General features: G+C 50.4%; 1 protein-coding gene across 1 annotated transcript; it reads right to left on the minus strand.

Annotated features, from left to right (window-relative positions):
• Positions 1 to 3,466: 3,466 nt before the first annotated feature.
• LOC144149388 (uncharacterized) lies at positions 3,467 to 15,777 on the minus strand. The gene is made up of 2 exons (XM_077680949.1): positions 13,907 to 15,777; positions 3,467 to 3,810 (listed from the first exon to the last, which is right to left on the minus strand). Exons 1-2 carry the CDS (start codon positions 15,691 to 15,693, stop codon positions 3,504 to 3,506), a joined length of 2,094 nt encoding a protein of 697 aa, XP_077537075.1. The 5' UTR covers positions 15,694 to 15,777; the 3' UTR covers positions 3,467 to 3,503.
• Between the last annotated feature and the right edge of the window lie 1,642 nt (positions 15,778 to 17,419).

Below are 17,419 nucleotides of genomic sequence, written 5' to 3' on the forward strand. Positions count from 1 at the left end.
CGACCGGCAGCCTCCCGCGGCAGTGGAAGACGGCCAAGACAATACTCATACCCAAGCCCAACAAGCCGCCGGGCATAGAGAGCCTGCGCCCCATCTCCCTCACGTCGTGCGTGGGGAAGGTGCTGCAGCTCGTCCTCAACGACCGGTGGCAGCGGTATCTCGGGGACCAACGGCCTGTACCCCGACCCGATGCTGGGCTTCCGCTCGCGGCTGGGAACGCAGGACGCGATGTTGCTGCTGCAGCGCGAGGTGCTGGCTCCGCCGACGAGACCGACCTCGGACAACCGCGCCATCCTGGGCCTGGACCTGCAGAGCGCCTTCGACAAGGTGAAGCACTCGGCGATCGTGGCCCAAGTGTCCCGGCTCGGCCTGGGACAGCGTTCCTACAATTACATCCGGACCTTCCTGACCGGTCGCACGGCCCGGCTGGAGGTGGGCCAAACGCAACTCCAGGAGCGAGAGCTGGGCAGCGTCGGCACGCCGCAGGGCTCGGTGATCTTGCCGCTGCTATTCAACTTGGTAATGATCGGCGTGGCCCGTCGCCTGGACGAGCTGCCCGATGTGCGCTACACCGTCTACGCCGACGACATCACGCTGTGGGTGCCGGGCGGCAGCGATGGCCACATCGAGTCGGCGCTGCAGGAGGCGGTGGACGGCATTGAGGAGAGCCTGCGCCGCACGGGTCTCCGGTGCGCCCGGCAAAAGTCGCAGCTCCTGATCCTGCCCCCAACGGGACGTTACCGCAAGAAGACGTCGGCCGAAGCGGAGCGCAGCATCGTGGTGCGCGGGAGCGACGGCACGGCGATTCCCGAAGCGACGAGCATCCGCGTCCTCGGCATGCACGTCGACGCGAGCCGCCGCTTCAACAACATTACGGTAGAACGACTGGTAACGAAGATGGGCATCGCCACGCGCCTCGTCAAGCGACTCGCTACGCGCGCGCGCGGCATGAGAGAGGCGAGCCTGCTGCGCCTGCTGCAGGCGTTCGTGGTAAGCCAGGTGGCCTACGTGGGAGCATTCCACGACTGGCGGACCCAGGAGCGAGCCAAGATCGACGCGGCGATCCGAAAGTCGTACCGGGCGGCCCTGGGCCTACTCAGCAGCACGAGCAACGCGGCCCTCGCGTCTCTGGGAGTGCACAACACGCTCTCGGAGATCAGCGAGGCGCAGAGAACGTCGCAACTGGAACGCCTGGGGTCGACCCGGACGGGCAGAAGGCTGCTGCAGCGCGTGGGACTGAGCTGCCCCTTCGACGAGGAGGACGAGCTGGTCCCGCTGCGCGACGACATCGCCAACAGCTTGGTGGTGCCGCCGCTCCCGAAGAACGTCGCGCCGGGACGGAACCCGGAACGGAGAATGGCGCGGGCGTGCGCGCTCGCCAAAGAGTACAACGAGAGGAGCGACGCCGTGTACGTGGACGCTTCCAAACGTCGCGACAAGGAAGACGCCTACGCGGTGGTGGCGGTGCGTGCCGCCACGGGAGAACTGCTGAGCTCGGGCAGCGTGCGCGCCAAGTCCGCCAGATAGGCGGAGGAGGCGGCGATCGCGCTGGCCCTGCTCCACCCCGGGACGAGGACGGTGTTCAGCGACTCCAAGTCGGCCATCGCCAACTTCGCCAGGGGCACGGTGTGCAGGACGACGATGCGCATCCTTTCCGGCATCGGGGAGGGAGCGCGCACGAACATCGCAACGGCCGTACGGTGGTTCCCGGCCCACATGGGACGGGAGCTCCGCAACGGCCACCGAAACGTCAACGAGGCAGCCGACGCTGCGGCCCGTGATCTCGCCGCGTGCCGGGCCGCGCCAGCGACGGACGCCGACGACGACGAAGACTCGAGCAACGACGAAGAGGACAACGACGCAGAACCCCTGACTACGTACGGTGCGACGCTGTGCTGGTACAGGAGAGAGACGCAGGCCTACCCTCCGCCCCACCCGGGGCTCGTGAGGAGGGAGGCGGTGCTTCTACGACAGTTGCAAACCGGGACGGTGCTAACGCCGGCGCTCGCGCGCCACGTGTGCCCGGACATGTACGAAGATGCGGTGTGCAGTGTTTGTGCGCGTGTGAATGCGGACTTGGCACACTTGATGTGGGGATGCGACGAGCACGACCCGAGTGACGGGAGGCCGATCCTCCCTCCGGACGTTACGAACTCGATCCGCTCCTCGGAGCGCGAAAGCCAGCTGAGGGCCATCCAGCGGCTCGAGGCTGCCTTGGGCAAGCAACGGCGAAAGGGGAACCCGCACTCCTTTCGGCCTCCTCCCGCGGGAGCGAGGGCTAGGGGCGACCGCGGTGGCACTCCGAGTAGCCCGCGCCGACCGGACGCAGTCCTCGGGGTCGGCCCGACGCCGCGGTGAGCGGAGAAGACTACGGGACGGTGAAGCCCTGCGCGGCCTGATCCGTCCCCGACTGCAGGAATCTCAATAAAGTCCTTTCTCTCTCTCTCTCTGTTATATGAGCAAGTGTGACGAGTGCGATACTATTTTATTTTATCTGGTTTGTGTTCACTGCTTTTTACCCTTTCCACGCTTTATGTACATATAGCCTTTTCGTGTTTCTGTTGCATAAACTGAGTTGAAGTTCTGGCGTGTGTTTCGTCGCCTCTTTTACCTCTGTCTCTGTTTAGTGTTCGCTAGTACGATGATTTCCTTAGACTGCAAATATGGAGCACGAAGGTTAGGTGGTGTTGAATCGCCGCAACTGTGCTGCGAACTGTCGATCTTGGGCCTTGATGCGCCCTTTAGTCTCCTCCGGTGAGGTCACGTGCCGTCCGCGCAGCCGCAAGTGAAGCTGAGGAAAGGGTCATGTGGCGGGCCAGGCAGGGATGCTGGCGACAAATTCACGGCGCTAGATCAAGGCACGCCGATGACAGCCTGCAAACATGCAGCACGAAGGTTAGGTGGTGTTCAACCGCCGTAACTGCACTGCCAACTGACAAAACAATGTTTCCGCGACGTTTCTGGGCATGGGGCATATGGCAGTCGCGTCTTGTGGCTCGATTCGGGCGCTGTCTCGCCGGTAAATTAGTTTCGCACATGGGCGCGGTTCAGCACAGGTAGAAATGTTTGGCGCTCAATGGCGCAGCTGCTCCCCCCGGTACAATAGTTCACAATAGGCTTGAAACTGGCTGCATGATCTAATCCATAGTATCTCCGATCCTAATTAAGCCACCAAATGCCAATTCGCATCCACTTCTTCCCATCGAGTCATGGAGGAAAATTTGTAGAAAGCACCCAATTCCTGTCTAGGTATTTGCTGTTGCTGATGATGATGGCCCCTTCCTTTTGGCACCCACCTTTCATTCACCAGCCCCTAACTTCGTCCCGGCAACTAGCTCATCCTAGATGCCGAAACAGCCACGCTCCCCCAACATTTCTTTCCTTGAAGGAGACACGTAGGCATGCATGTTCAAGAGAGATGCGAAAATGAAGAGCGAAAATGAAGAACTTTATTGATGGGCTTTCGACCAATTCAAGAACGGTTCATCCGCTCAGAGCCTTCGCTACTGTGGTGGCAACGGTTCAGCAGTGGCGTCCTTGATGTCGTGCACCCTGAGGTAGCGCCTGATTGCCCGCCAGCAGTGGTCGTTGAGGGCGTCCAGCTGCAAGCGGCCGTCCCTGCTCGCATGGCAGGAGACGCGCTCCCTGACGACCCCGGCCAGCCGCATGAATTCGTGCAGGCCCTCGATGCGGCGCAGGCCTTGCTGGACCATGGTGGCCGCCCGCGCCTGGGCCACCTTTTCCAGCTGGGCCACCTGCTCCACCAGCTCGGGGTGGTCCTGCATCCGATCCAGGGCGAGGGCACAGCGCCTGTAAGGGAGGGCAGAACACAGGGCGAAAGGTCGTGCCTGGATGAGGAGGGGTCCTGGGCTCGATCAGAGATGCAAGACTGACCACAGTAGTGATGCCAGGGTTCATAGAGGCAAGAATTCAAAGATATTCAAAGACTTTCAAAGCCCTACCGAGGCATTTTCAAGGGTGCAGGGGAGAAATGTACCAACTTCTTACTACTGTTCTGCTCAGACGCCAAACATTTGCACCATTTGCTTTCATTTGCTAAACATTTACTTTTATAGCTAGCCAGGTACACTGCCATCAGTCCGACCTTTCTGTGTTTTTTCGTTTCAATAAAATTCCTCTCGCTCTCTCTTGAGAAAATTTTTTGGAACAGCTCCCCTAGGGAAGTGGTCAAATTAAGCACCTCCCCCAATAATACTGAGGGAGCTTTACGAAACCTATGCCATTTTGAACTTTTCTGAGCTCAGCAAATACCCTTATATACAGTCTCAAATAGGGTGGTACATGATTAATACCTTCCGCCATTCCCGGCCCCTAAATTTTTGTGTTCACCCAGGGATTGGGGGGGGATTGACTACTGACTCTGCCCAGCACCACACCCATCAAAATAGAATCTTCCTATAAAGCTTAGGAGCTAGCTGCACTGTGTTCTTACATTCACAGCCTTGCTTATGTCCTCATTTTTAGCCATCCTGGAGTGTCAACACCATTCGTTTTCAAGATGCAGTGGGGCATGGCTATGGTGGGGCACAACAACAGGAAGACATGAAAAATAAACCGGATGGGGCAATGCAGAAAGCAGTACCAAATATGGGGAGGGGGAAATCCGAATGAGCCATTGTATAAAGCAGCATGCCCGTACTCCCCAGCTGCCTCTGAATTGTAAAAGCAAATTTGTGATGGGTAGTGTGCCACACGGATGATCCATAAAAAGCACGTCACAAATTCGGGCTTTTTCGTTGCCCGAAGAATTGAATGGTTTTCGAGGAGGAAAGAACTCAAGGCTTTTTCAAGGCCCTTAGAAACTGAATTTGCAATTGCATAGGTATTCAAGGACCTGAAAAAACCTCAGCATCACGGCTGATAATGCAGGTGGCTAGCCTCAAAAGATCCTCATGCCTAGACAAGGCATGAAATTTACAACGTTGTTCAGTGTTGTGACAGCATAACAACTTAATATTGAGGCCAGATAGCGGAGGGATAACTTGGCTCGCCGAAAGATCCAGTGAAAAGACATTTTGGGCTGGCTGGTGGCTCTTGACAGCTACACGAGAAGGGCATATTCAAGACAGTGTCCGCTTTTTCTGCCACAGTGAAGAATGAGCACTACACACTCAGTCACACGTTCCTTTGGCAGTGTGGACAGGAGCCAGCAAGCCTGCCATCGGTTTTGCGAGCACCCAGAGGCATTTGAGAAGCATGTGCTGCCTAGTAACGTTCACAAGGATATAGCTGGTCACCTCCCTACGCAGCCCGGACGTTCAAGATTACGATTCAGCTCTCATTCACAACGGGTGGTGCCCACTTCACGTCCACGTCTGCCACATGCCAACACTCCAGAGTGCATGTGAAGCAAGTGCTGCAAAGCACAGCTGCTACACTGTTGCTCACCACGATCTCCGTGATGGTGTGACCGAAAACTCCCAGCTGGAACTCTGCACAGAATGCAAGAGCGTGCTCTCTCCTATCCTTTTGTTAGGCCTAGAATGCATTCAATGTGGAAACGTACGGTCACGTCACCCTCCTTGGGTACAATGCCCCCATCTCTCCGTCCACTGTTGGCCACTCTCTGCAGAGATATGCACTCAATGTAGTAGAGACCTGTGTTTGCAATGTGATCCTTTGCCTACACCAAGAAACAAGTGTTTTGCCTCTGCAGGGCTGTAAGCGGGCTTGGGCCTGTTGGAGCAGCTCAGGGAGCGGGAATAATGCCGTTTTGGGGCAGCTTTGGAGCAGTAAAAGGGTATTTTTGGAGCAGCTTGGGAGCACCAAAAGGTGAATTTTGGAGCAGTGCAAGTCTGTTTGGGAGCAGATTTCTAAAGCCTAACGTCATTCAATTGCAGTCTTTCATTTCTGATTAGCACAAAAAATATCCAAATGGCTTTTACTCAACACTGCGCCAATACTGAGCAGATAAAGCATCACAGCTGACAGAGCAATGACCAAGAAAAAACTAAAGATAAGCGATGCTTTAAACAGCTGCACCTAACTATACTTCATACAAGTGAAAAATAACACCATTAGAGCCATGAGAAACAACCAAGACCAGAGCTGGGCGAAATGGTCTGTCTTGCACCTAAGAAAAGGTTTAATTTCATTCTACACCTAACGAGACTACAGACAAATAAAAAAACCTGAGAGAGGGAGATAATCTGACTAGACCTCACTAGATTCAATAGAAAGTAAAAATAATAAGATGTCCACGTTTACAAAACAAGCAAAAACATATCCTAGAGCGTTATTGGCCAAGTAATATACACGCTTGCAAATAAGCAAAAATACTGTACAAGTGCGTCGTTTTATCCGAAGAATGCAAGTGCCAGTGCTTATCGACTTGTTTTCTTCTTGGAGTTAGAATGGGGGAGAGGATGCTCCTCTCCCCAGTCACCCCACCACCCGCATGAAGCATGCGGCGTTGGGCAAGACACACCTAGCAGCCGATAACTTGCAGATAGTTGCTAGCTTAAGAGAATCTCCCCTCTCGCTTGTGCAGATCATCACCTGTTATCTCATCCTGGAGGACAGGGCACTGTGGCATCTAACCTTTGGAATGGCGAGCGCACCTTGACAAGATAAAATGGCGAAGGTCCGACTGACCAATAAAAACTACTTAAATTATTGCTTCTTACATTAAGCACAAAAACTGCCATAACGGCTGGTGCTGACGCATGCCTCACAACGCAGTGCGTTGTGCGGCGAAGTTACATTTCGGACCAAACTTCGGGAATTCACCCACACCCCAAAATCACTCCGAAGTCCCGTGAAACCGCGCCGCCATTTGGAGACCGGGAAATTGTGACAAGCAACATCAAGCTCCGAGCATCCTTTAGGGAGTTCACCGCAGCGCGCCATGTCGTGAATGACATCTGAATGAATGGTGCCTACTGCTACGTCCTCAATGCAACTGTCATTGAACTTCACCTCACAGTGGCCTCACATTCTGCGGCGCCGCTATGGGGCACTTTTGGCGCGATTCCGCCTTTCGGAGCAGCAATGAAGCAAGAAAAGCGGATTGGAGCAGTGTGTAGCAAATGGAGCAGCACTCTTACCCCTGCCTTTGGCGACAGGAGAGAACGGTCGATAGGAACAGGAGGCATCCGGAGAATGGAAATAAACTTCGCGCTACAAGAACGGGACGAAAGAAGATGACACACCACACAGCGCTGTGTGGTGTGTCCTCTTCTTTCATCCCGTCCTTGTAGCGCGAAGTTTATTTCCATTATGTCAGACCAACTAGCCCGTCAGGATGCTTTAATGCATCCGGAGAACCCACAATTTGTTCGTGGTCGTGAAACGCCTCGGTAGATCAAAGTGGCAGAGTGCACCACGGACAGGAGGAACAGTGTTGGAGTGCAGGCCCAACACTGTCTACTCAGGAAGCAGCTCCAGCTCGAGGACATCCCCATGCCCGTGTGCTCAAAGCAGCTGTGCCATGCTAGTTGACTACCCGATGCCGGTCAGGATGCTAACAGGAGCCACAAGAGCGCCATGTCAGCAAGGGTGGACGGACACATGGCTGACACTGGCACATGTCCACACAGTCAATGGCCGAGAAGTGGGGTCCCTCTAAGTGCGCATGGCACCCGAACCGGCCTCGCACTTCCTCGGAAAGCACAAAGAGCAGGAATCACGCAACCTGTGCGTTGACTGCACCGCTCAGCACTAGCCATGCTCAGCAGGGTTTCACTGACCCTAGCAGAACTGGCCGTGTAGTGCGCCTCATTCACCTGTGCCTCGCTCACTGGGGGTGGCAGGAAATGCTGCAAAAGCGAGTTGGTAGAGTATGATGCTGATGGAAAAAACACAGTTACTACAAGGACCACGAGAAGTGCTACTGAATTTTTTTCTGCATTTACAACTTGCGCCCTGATGTTGTGACTTAAAAAGCACCAACGACCACAAAAAATCAATTTCTGCAAATTTCCCACACATCTGACAGTGTAACGCAACCTTTTGGCTCCAAAGAGAAGTACCGCACGCTTACAGAGGTGACCAACATAGCAGTGGTCACTAGACTTCTAAATCTTTACCCGAATGACCTTTACCTTCCAACAGAAGAAAATGCGACCGCTGACAGTGCACACCTAAACGGCCGCTCGCGAGTCGCAGCAGTAGTAGTAGCATGATGGTGTTTATGGCGCAAGAACATCTGCAGCCACAGAGAGCCAGAGCTATGTTAGTTGGCCATCCAGTGGGTCGTGCTGATGGTAAAATTACGTTTGAAACAGGCCCGGTATTTGCCAAGAGTTCTTTGATTCAAAACCTGAGCACGGTCACAATAGTAGATGATGTTGAAGATGCTTGAAACACGGAGGGCACACGGTGGGGCTACCTGCACACACACAAGGGAACTCTCAGGACCTCACCCAAGGCCGAGAAGGTGCGAGGCTACGCGCCGTACGAGACGACTCTCGGCACCTTCTGGTAGACCATGTTTTGTGTTGCTCTGGGGGCTGACGATTTGCTTTTCTGCTTCAAACTCTTCACACGATTGGGAGCAGGCTGGCTGGGCTATGTTACAGCCGGCACATTTCAGTTTGTCAGCTTTACGATTTTCAGACGGTTGATAGTGTCATGCACACTCAGAGCAAATTTTTCGTTCGCGGCAGGTGTTTTCACTCGTGCCGATACAGCTGACATCACAGGCAGCGGCGTGGATTTGGATTGATGGTCGGAGGTTGCCACGTGAGAATCCTGCACTGGTAATTGATGGGGGAGGAGTGCTCCGGTCAAAGGTTGGTTAGTGTTACACATTGGGTGGGTACTTTGATGCCCCCACACCTGGGCCTTATTCTCCCGACTTGCAGCACGGCCTCGCTCACACGTCCAGTGAACGATGCCAGAATTGGTTTCTTTGGCGAGTTCAGTTACAGGGGCGACGCCCGGTGAGCTGTCCCGGCTCTGGTGCGGAGGGATACAGATTTCTTGATGCCCTGTACACCAGTCTGGCCGAAAGTTTGCTAGATTGTTCTTTTGCATGTACTACACTGTAAACGCAAACTAGCCGGAAATGGAGTTTTAATCAAGTAATGTGCCCTGGAAAGTACCTATAGCAAAAAATGTACTCCCTAGGCATGATCTAAAAATGTGGACGAACCTCCATGGTAGTACCGTTGCCCATCCGTGTAGCAAAAGGGAGGATTTAGAACGACGTAACACCATTTGTGAGATGGCGTTCGGTTCCTTGTAAACTACCACGTCCACAATAAACTCCCCATCGGAGGTAATCATCTCAAGCGGGCGGTCGCCATGTTAGTCTTGTGTTGCTTCCGTGTATCAACACTTCAACCGTGGCCTAATGCCAATTAGAACGAGTAAGCAGGACGCGACGGTTGCATACAGCTACAAAACCGATACCGTACGTATACCCGTACAGATGCTTCAACCAGCGCGATCACGGGCAGACAGCGCGGCCGTGTTGTTTCAATCTGTTTATTTTGGCGATAGGTGTTGTCAAACTCTGCTGCTAACGAAGAGACAGTTCTCGCCGTTGCAAACAATTGCAATGTTCATCTGTTTCGCTTGCTTGCGCATATATAGACGATTTAAATTCTCGTGCCAGCGCGCCAACGCACCCGACTGCAGCGACTCAACTTGCCCTGGCGGCACGACTTGCTGCCCGGATGTAAACAACCTCCGCGCAATCAATGCAGCGCGGCCGGTGACTTGGTGCTGCCGGAGCTTCAAGCGCCTCGCCTTGGGCCATCATTTTTTCTTATTTGCGAAGGACTAGTAGTGCCATTTGGTGGAAAGATTTTTATGTGCCCCTGTCACACGACGAACGGCCGCTAACAGCATTTGGATACGGCGACAGTTGTGGACAGCTCGCTGGTAAGTGGTCTGTCATCAGTCAATGCGTTTGTCAAACGTTTGGATAGGCTTAACTGCGAAATACCCGTGCCGCACACAGCACGTACACGCACGGACAAGGAAAAAAGCGCTCACTCGTTTTATTTTACTTGTTTGTGGGTTTTGGGGTATGCATTCGCATTCTTTTGTAAGCCGGTTTGTAACAGGGCATTCGAGATAAAATCGCTTGTCGCGCACGGCGTCGTTTCAAAGCAACGTGACGGTTACTTCATGCTGGCGAAAATCAGCGCAGTCAGACGGAAGCGAGAAGGAACGTAGAGAGGTCGGGAAAGAGGGCGCTCATATTTAAAAGAAAGCGTAATGCAAGACGAGAAAAGGAACGCAACCCGCCTGCATTTCTCCGAACTTCAGGACAGAGCCGCACACGGGTACGTTGCCACAAACTCGAGCGTACGACGTCTAAAAGTACCGTATATTTTTTTCATTTTTTATTGTACAGGGCCTAATTCTTGTTAAGTCGTCCGATTCATTCAGTTCTGTTCTATTTGCCCCTAGAAAACGCTGGAATTTGTCGAACGAAGCGGCGCTAACGCGATCACTCGCTGGCAAGAAAATACCAAAATAAAAACTCCGCTGCTCAGCTTTCACCGAAGCTCAGTTCTGTCGAGGGGGCGAGCGTAGCTTTGCCAGTGCTAAGGCGTGTCGATGATTCTAGAAGGAAGAAAGGAAAGTGGTGCGCTCGTCGGCGGCGGGCGCGTTGCGGGTTGTGCCCTTTATCTCCGCGAAGTGCGCAGTTATAAAAAAAAGAGACTAGCGCCGAAGCAAGTTAGCTACGTTTGGGCGTCGTTCACAGGTAGCCGAATCGCCTCCGACAGCGGTGCATCGTCTGGCCTGGTAGATGAATATTGTGGGACTCTGTCTCTCATATGTATCGAACTGTTCGTGTTCTTTTTAGTTAACTGCTCTACTTTGTAATATCTATTTGTCAACGCTCCTGATTGTATGTTTTGTATTTGAACTGTTGCTGGCATTTGTATTCATTCTAAGTTACCTCTTACGTTCCTGTCCTCGTGCTTGTACCGTGTTTTGCCTGTCCAAATATAAGTCTTTGTGTTGTTTTCGTTCAAGGCTCTGACTCATTCTTACCGCTCTGGTCGGTAAGAATGAGTATTGAAATGAGTAAGAATTTTACGTGTGGGGCATTTTTTTTTCTTTTTTGCTTTTTCAGACAGATGTTCCTTTGACTCCCTGCCTGCATTCCATGAACGCGGAAGTTGGCCTCCACATCGATGGCCAGCGTGTCTTGACTGCATCATCTTTACTGGGAGGACTGTGTAGTCTGTTTGCATCGTTCTGGGTTTTGAACATTCAATATCCCAAGAACGCACACAGAGCTCTAACGTTTGCGGAACATGCCATTTTGGACCTTTCCAGCACCAAACCACGTGTGAAGGATTTAGAAATAATTAACTTTTATCGCATGAATATCGCTCACTAATATTTTATTTGTTTTCAATCCTGTAATCATTGGATAGTAGTCAAAAAGAATTCCGTATTAGGTTTCTGACTTTTTCTTTTTTCATTTTTTTTACTGAAAAGAGGCTATTTGATGGGCCGTTCTGTATGCTGATAATACAGCTATCTTTTAGTGAAGCAATAATTTTAACAAACTAATTTAAGTTGAAACAATTATCTAAATAATGTTGGCAACAGGTGCGAAATGAATCGACTAAAAATTATCCGAAAAACATGAATTTCATGGCTTTTTGTTCTCACTCTAAAGAAGCTGTCGCGATAGCACCCATTCTGTTCTATATCATTGCAATTAACCCGTCAGACTCGGTCACTTTTCTTGGCGCATTTGTGTCTTTATCAAAATGCACTGGTATTTTGTGCAGCATATTTTTTGTTCTTTATATTACTCATTTATCCATAGCCATCTCACTGCTGTCTGTCTCCTGCATCATTTATATCTTGTGCCTTTACCACCTACAAAGTGCTCGTTACCTTTCAGTATCAAATCTCTGCACAGATCTCGCTCATTTCACCACCAATTGAAAAATTGTTTTGTTGTTGTAAACCACTGCAACCATTTTTTTCTTCACTTTGTGTACTGAGTACTGATGCGTACTGATAAGTTTTGATAAGTACTGACGCGTTCTAGATCCTCTAGTATTATATAATGAGTTCACTTACCATGCGGTTGTGTTTGTGCTGATCTGTTGTTCGTGTACTTCCAGTTCTTGCATTAATATTGTTTCTACAATTTGTTCAACTAGCACACTGCTCTCGCTCATTTCACCACCAACTGAAAACTTTTTTTGTTATTGTAAACCACTGGAACCATTTTTTTCACTTTGTGTACTGAGTACTGATGCGTACTGATAAGTTCTGATAAGTACCGACGCGTTCTCCATCCGCTAGTATTATATAATGATTTCACTTACCATGCGGTTGTGTTTGTGCCTATCTTTATTTTTCGCGTATTTCCAGTTCTTCTAGTGATATTGTTTCTACGGTTTATTCAACTAGCATCGTATTGCTGTCTTCCATTCCTAACTGGCGTGTCATTTAGTAATGTACCATTTGTGCTTTCTTATAGAAGGTCGCCCTAAGTTTTTATTTCGGAACCTCCTTGTTTACACCATGTACCATGTAAACTTGTCTGCGAAAGTTCGTTTGAAATAAACCTGAAATCGACAAAAACCGTGTGAAATCAGTACTCCCGCAGGGAACTAGAAATTCTCCCTTGTGGCCTCGAAAAACTCCTTTCGGAAGGCCTACAAAACTCCCCAAGCTTTGGCAAAACTCCATGCAAAAGAAGTAAATGCTTCCCTTGAACCTCCTAAAAACGCCCCTAAAATACCTTAAGTACTTCCCAAGGGAGCCATAATAGGCTCCTATTCAACCGCCTAAAAATTCCATAAACATCACTTAAAAACGCCCTTTAAAAGTAAAGAATACTCCATTTTCAACTCCTTAAATTCTCCCGGACATTTCTTAACACTCCCTAAATACCTCCTTTCCATCACCTAAAAACGCCCTGTTTTGAGGAGGTAAACAAAACCTCCCTGTTCCATGTAGTAAAAAAACTCCTACAAGGAGGATCACTAGAGGACAAGCGAAAAAGAACCTCTAGAGAGTATATGGGAGGCAAAAAAGTTTAGAGTGTATGGCAAACGTCATCTGACTAGAGTTTCTTCCCCTGTGTGTACTTGCTGCCAACCACCCTCTCTACAAGATTTGCAATTAGACTGGTTAGTGGTGATTGGTGTTTTCTTGATATTTAGCTGACCATAGCAATCATGTAAATATACGTTATTCGTCTTTAAAAAATGATTTAGTTGACAGTAATGCTTTGCACTGTCCGATCACTACCGCGTTTCACAAGCCTGCCCTTCCAAGGAGTGCGAGCTATGACCTACAGTGATTCTCAGGTGAATTTTCTAAGCACCTACTTGTGGGTGCAATGGGCAGTTTAAACATCACAATTTTATTCTTTGGTGATTTAGAGGAAGTCCCGAGACCTTTTTCACCTGTAATGTGCACCAGAAACAAAAAGCACCAAGCGTGATGTGTTGCAGCCGCACCAACGACCGCAATGGGTTTGAAGCGTCCCTCATGCCTTTTCAGCCTCCAGACTCCAATATTTCATTTTCATACATTTTATGCTGAATATTGACTTCTTGTTTGTTTCACACGGGTTGGACACCTTCAACATGCCAGAAATCTGCTAAATTTTGTCCCGCAGGCTTGCCTGTTTGTCGCCTTAGTTGATGACAGTAGCAAATTGTTGGGGTGGATAGTGCCAGACACAGTACCACAACACTTTTGAACACTCTTTTCTCGTTAAAATATGTGCATAAATCAACTAAAGAAACTCACATGGCTTGTGAATTCCAGAATTTACCCTGGGCAAAGCTGAATTGAGAAACCCTTCTCTTAACAAAAGTGTTATGCTGCCACTACTCCCAGGAACAGAAACAAGACTATGCTGCTAGTGCAAACCTGAGACAATAAATCTGACTTAGCCTGCCCCTGAAGTTCATACACTCTCTCCAGATGAAGGAGTACGCACCTGTCCCGTCGGGCGCCCCTGGCAAAGTCGGCAGCACAGGTCATCAAGCCTTGGTTGTGCCTGGTTGCATCCATAACCTTGAAAGGGGCAAAAAGGGGCAATGTCGCCGTCAAGTCGAGGAGGGTGCAGTTGTTAGCGATGCCCTCTGCTAGTCTTCCGAGAAAGTACCGTTGTTGGTAGCTGGCTTCAACACCATAGTAGTGATCGCTAACTGTAAGCTTCAGCCTGCTGATGTTCTTGCTGGCGTTGAGGGTCTGTCCCAGGGCCTCATTAAACTCGAAGAAGTTTCCGCGAACTTCCTCCACATAGATTTCCACTTCTCTCAGGCTTGTATTGGCGGCCAGGCCGTCCATCAGGTTTTTCTGGCACATGTACAACAGGGTGTCCCAAGAAGTGCTCAGGCTGAGGGTCCTGAGCGTCTGAGTCGCTCCTAAAAAGGTGGCGAGAGACAAAGACAGTTCTGTGCCCAGGTCGTCTTCGCCGTCTTCGCCGTCAAAATTTAAGCCTAACCACGTTATGTCGCCAAGGGACGGCATGCGTTCCAAAATCCCACACACTGCTGTCTTGTTCGCATTGTTGGCATGCAAACGAACGGACAAAAATGCTTTGCACTCAAACCACTTGTCAAACTCTTTTTCACTGAGGAAAGCGTTGAAAGACACCTTTTCGCCTGCCCCCGTTTCTTTGAGGGCCGTGCAAAGTTTGTCCACAAAAAGTGGAGGTACATTGCCAAGTGCCTCGATGTTCACCCTCTTGAGGTTCTTCTTGGTTGGCAAAGCCAAAAACAACTCCTTCCAGTGGTCCTCATCCCCGATGTCGATGGGCAGGGCCACTTCTTCTAGGTTGTCGTTTTCAACAAGTGCCTTCAGGCAGCGGTCGCAGTAAGCCTTATTTGGACGTTCCTCCACCAAGGATGTTGAACTTTGAGTAGGCCAGTATATCTTGAAACTCCGCAGGTATCTGTTCTGCTTAAATATCTTTGACAGGAGCTGGACATCCGCTTGGTCAACTTCAGGTCTTTCAAAGTCGACGGCAGTAATGCTTCTGTTCCCCAGTAGCCCTTGGAGAATGCACATCACTGAATAGGGCAGGAAACTCTTCCTAACAGTCAGCCTCTTTAGCGAGTCGCTGTTCTCCAACCACTTCGTGAACGCTGTCTGCGCACTGGCTGGGGCATCGACGATGAAACTGCTTGGAAACTCCAGCTCTGCCAAGGAGCGGTTCTGCGCGAGGCCTGTGCAAAAGTCCTCAAAAATCATGCCAGTAGGGATGAGTTCTGAAAGCTTCAGCGTGGTCAGAGACGTAGTCTGCAGTCTAGTGGAAAGTCTAGCACTGAGCTGCGCTGAAGGCTCTATGTTGAATACACACTCAAGCTCTTGCAGACCTGGCAGAGAAAATGCTGCTGCGACAATGGCTTCATCACTGGTCTTTTCCCACCTGAGGTACACACTGGTGATCGATGGGCTTCCCTGAAGGGCATCTGAGAGTCGCTTGAGGTGTAGCTCATCAAACTCAAACAGATCGAGGTAAAACTCCACACGTGCAATGCAGCAGTGGGTCTTCAGCAGATGGCACACACGCTGGATGATAGAGCCCTGGTAGAGAGAGGTTGGAGCTTGGAAGGACGCCAGGGAGAGCCTGCAGCGGGTCCCCGGCACCTCTCGCAACTGCAAGCCGTCCGGGAAGAGCAACTCGTTCCAGGCCGACAGGTGGTTGACAATCTGGCACGTGGTGTCTTCAAGAGCCGTACACGGCAAGAGTTCGAAGGATCCCCTAAGGCTCTCCATGGTGGACAGGGAAAGGGGCCGCGCCTGTTGCGAATCTCTGGCCAGTGATTACCTTGGAGTAATGGAGTTGTCTATCCAGCTCTCAGAATCTGTGGAATACAAGAAACAGAAGTGTGCATAATGCGTGCCTTTTATATAAACGAGGTTTCAGATTGCCACCTCTACACATCCCATCCAATTCATTGCCCAGCAGTGTCAAGGGCTCAAGGAACCTGACCTTGTACGACTCATTCAGGGCATGGCCTCCGAGATTCCCCCGCGCGCGTTTTGCTCCGGCGGTCCCAATCGCCGCGCGCCCCAGCCAAATTTTGTAAGCGTACTGGTTCCCCACGCGCTCCGCAAGGCGGCAGCGTGCACCTATGCATCGAATGCATCGTTCAGCCCGTTGGGCCGCTGTTTATGTGGCATTTCGCGGCATATCAACGCTGCAGTTTTTTCTGGTCTTGGCACGAGTGTATTTTTCAGTTTATTTGCCGCATTTATTCTCAGCTCCTGCCGAAGATGCTGCCATAGAACACCTGTAATGGATGTGTCCTTCATTGGAACAGCCAAGAACTCGACCCCTTCGAGGCAAATGCCTCCACCCTTGCACGTCGATTGGTGCATAAAGGGGCCACCACCCCAGACAGCACCAAACATCCCAAGGACATCCCAAAAAAGGACCAAAATCCCATGTCCCAAACAGCACAGCATATGGGCATCCCTGGGAATCCGCACTGAGAGTGTCCTAAAAATGTCCAAGAATGGCTGTGATTGGGATGTATGCGGAAATGCGTCCGTGCTTTTATGTCGATTCGGTCAGCGATGTTTTATTTATGTGTATTTATTTTATTTATTATTTAAGTTTTATTTAAAGGGACAGACAACGAATTTTTGTCGAGTATACATTCTCTATCCCAAATGAAAGGGCATCACTTAAAGCACATTGACGCGAAACGGTTTTGCTGATAACGCCCTAGAACTTTTAAAATCGAAATTTTTAGATATACGACCCGTATGTGTCCCTCCCAAAAACAATGCTGGCAACCATGACATAGAGTAGCTCGGCAACATACTTTTGTCTGTATGCGAAATGAAAAAGGATATTTAAAAACTTCTCCCCAGCTAAAAAAGTTTGAATCGCAGGCTTTTCGGTCCCTTTAGTGTGTTTTAATGCAATGGTCTATTTTGCACGAATGCGCCATCTGTTGGGATAGACGATAGGTAGAATCTGGATTCACGTTGTGGAGGTGGGAAGTTCGATTCTCCCCGGGCGCGACTTTTTTTAAAGCTGCCGTTAGCGTATTTGGAAACTGAAATCAAATATTTTGGCAGAACAAACGCCCCTGACTCAGGCAGAATCGTCAAAGCTCCTTCACTGGGTCTGTTTACTGAACGCTGCCGTTGATTCTGCGCATGGAGGATCAGTTCGCCACACTGAGAGCACCCCAGCGACGGTGGGCGGAAAATTTTCAATATAATGTTTATAAACACATAGACAATTTAACCTTGTACAAATAATTGTATTAAAAGGTTTTCAATACTTAAACGTTTCAGCAGTTACAGTAGCTGCTAGGTTTGCAGGTCACGTGACAGGGACACATATTGTAGTGTCAAGTTTCGGCACTACGAACCGCCACCCTTCCGATTTCAGGAAGTTTGTTGCCAAATTAAAATTATTTCCCCAAAATTTGTTCAGAAATTGCTTGTGGTTACCGGGCTATATAAAACGCTGCCTTTCATATGA

This window comes from Haemaphysalis longicornis, unplaced genomic scaffold (assembly GCF_048455015.1).
Source record: "Haemaphysalis longicornis isolate Haplotype H1 unplaced genomic scaffold, Haemaphysalis longicornis Haplotype H1 scaffold_8, whole genome shotgun sequence".
In the NCBI taxonomy this organism is placed as follows: Eukaryota; Metazoa; Arthropoda; class Arachnida; order Ixodida; family Ixodidae; genus Haemaphysalis; species Haemaphysalis longicornis.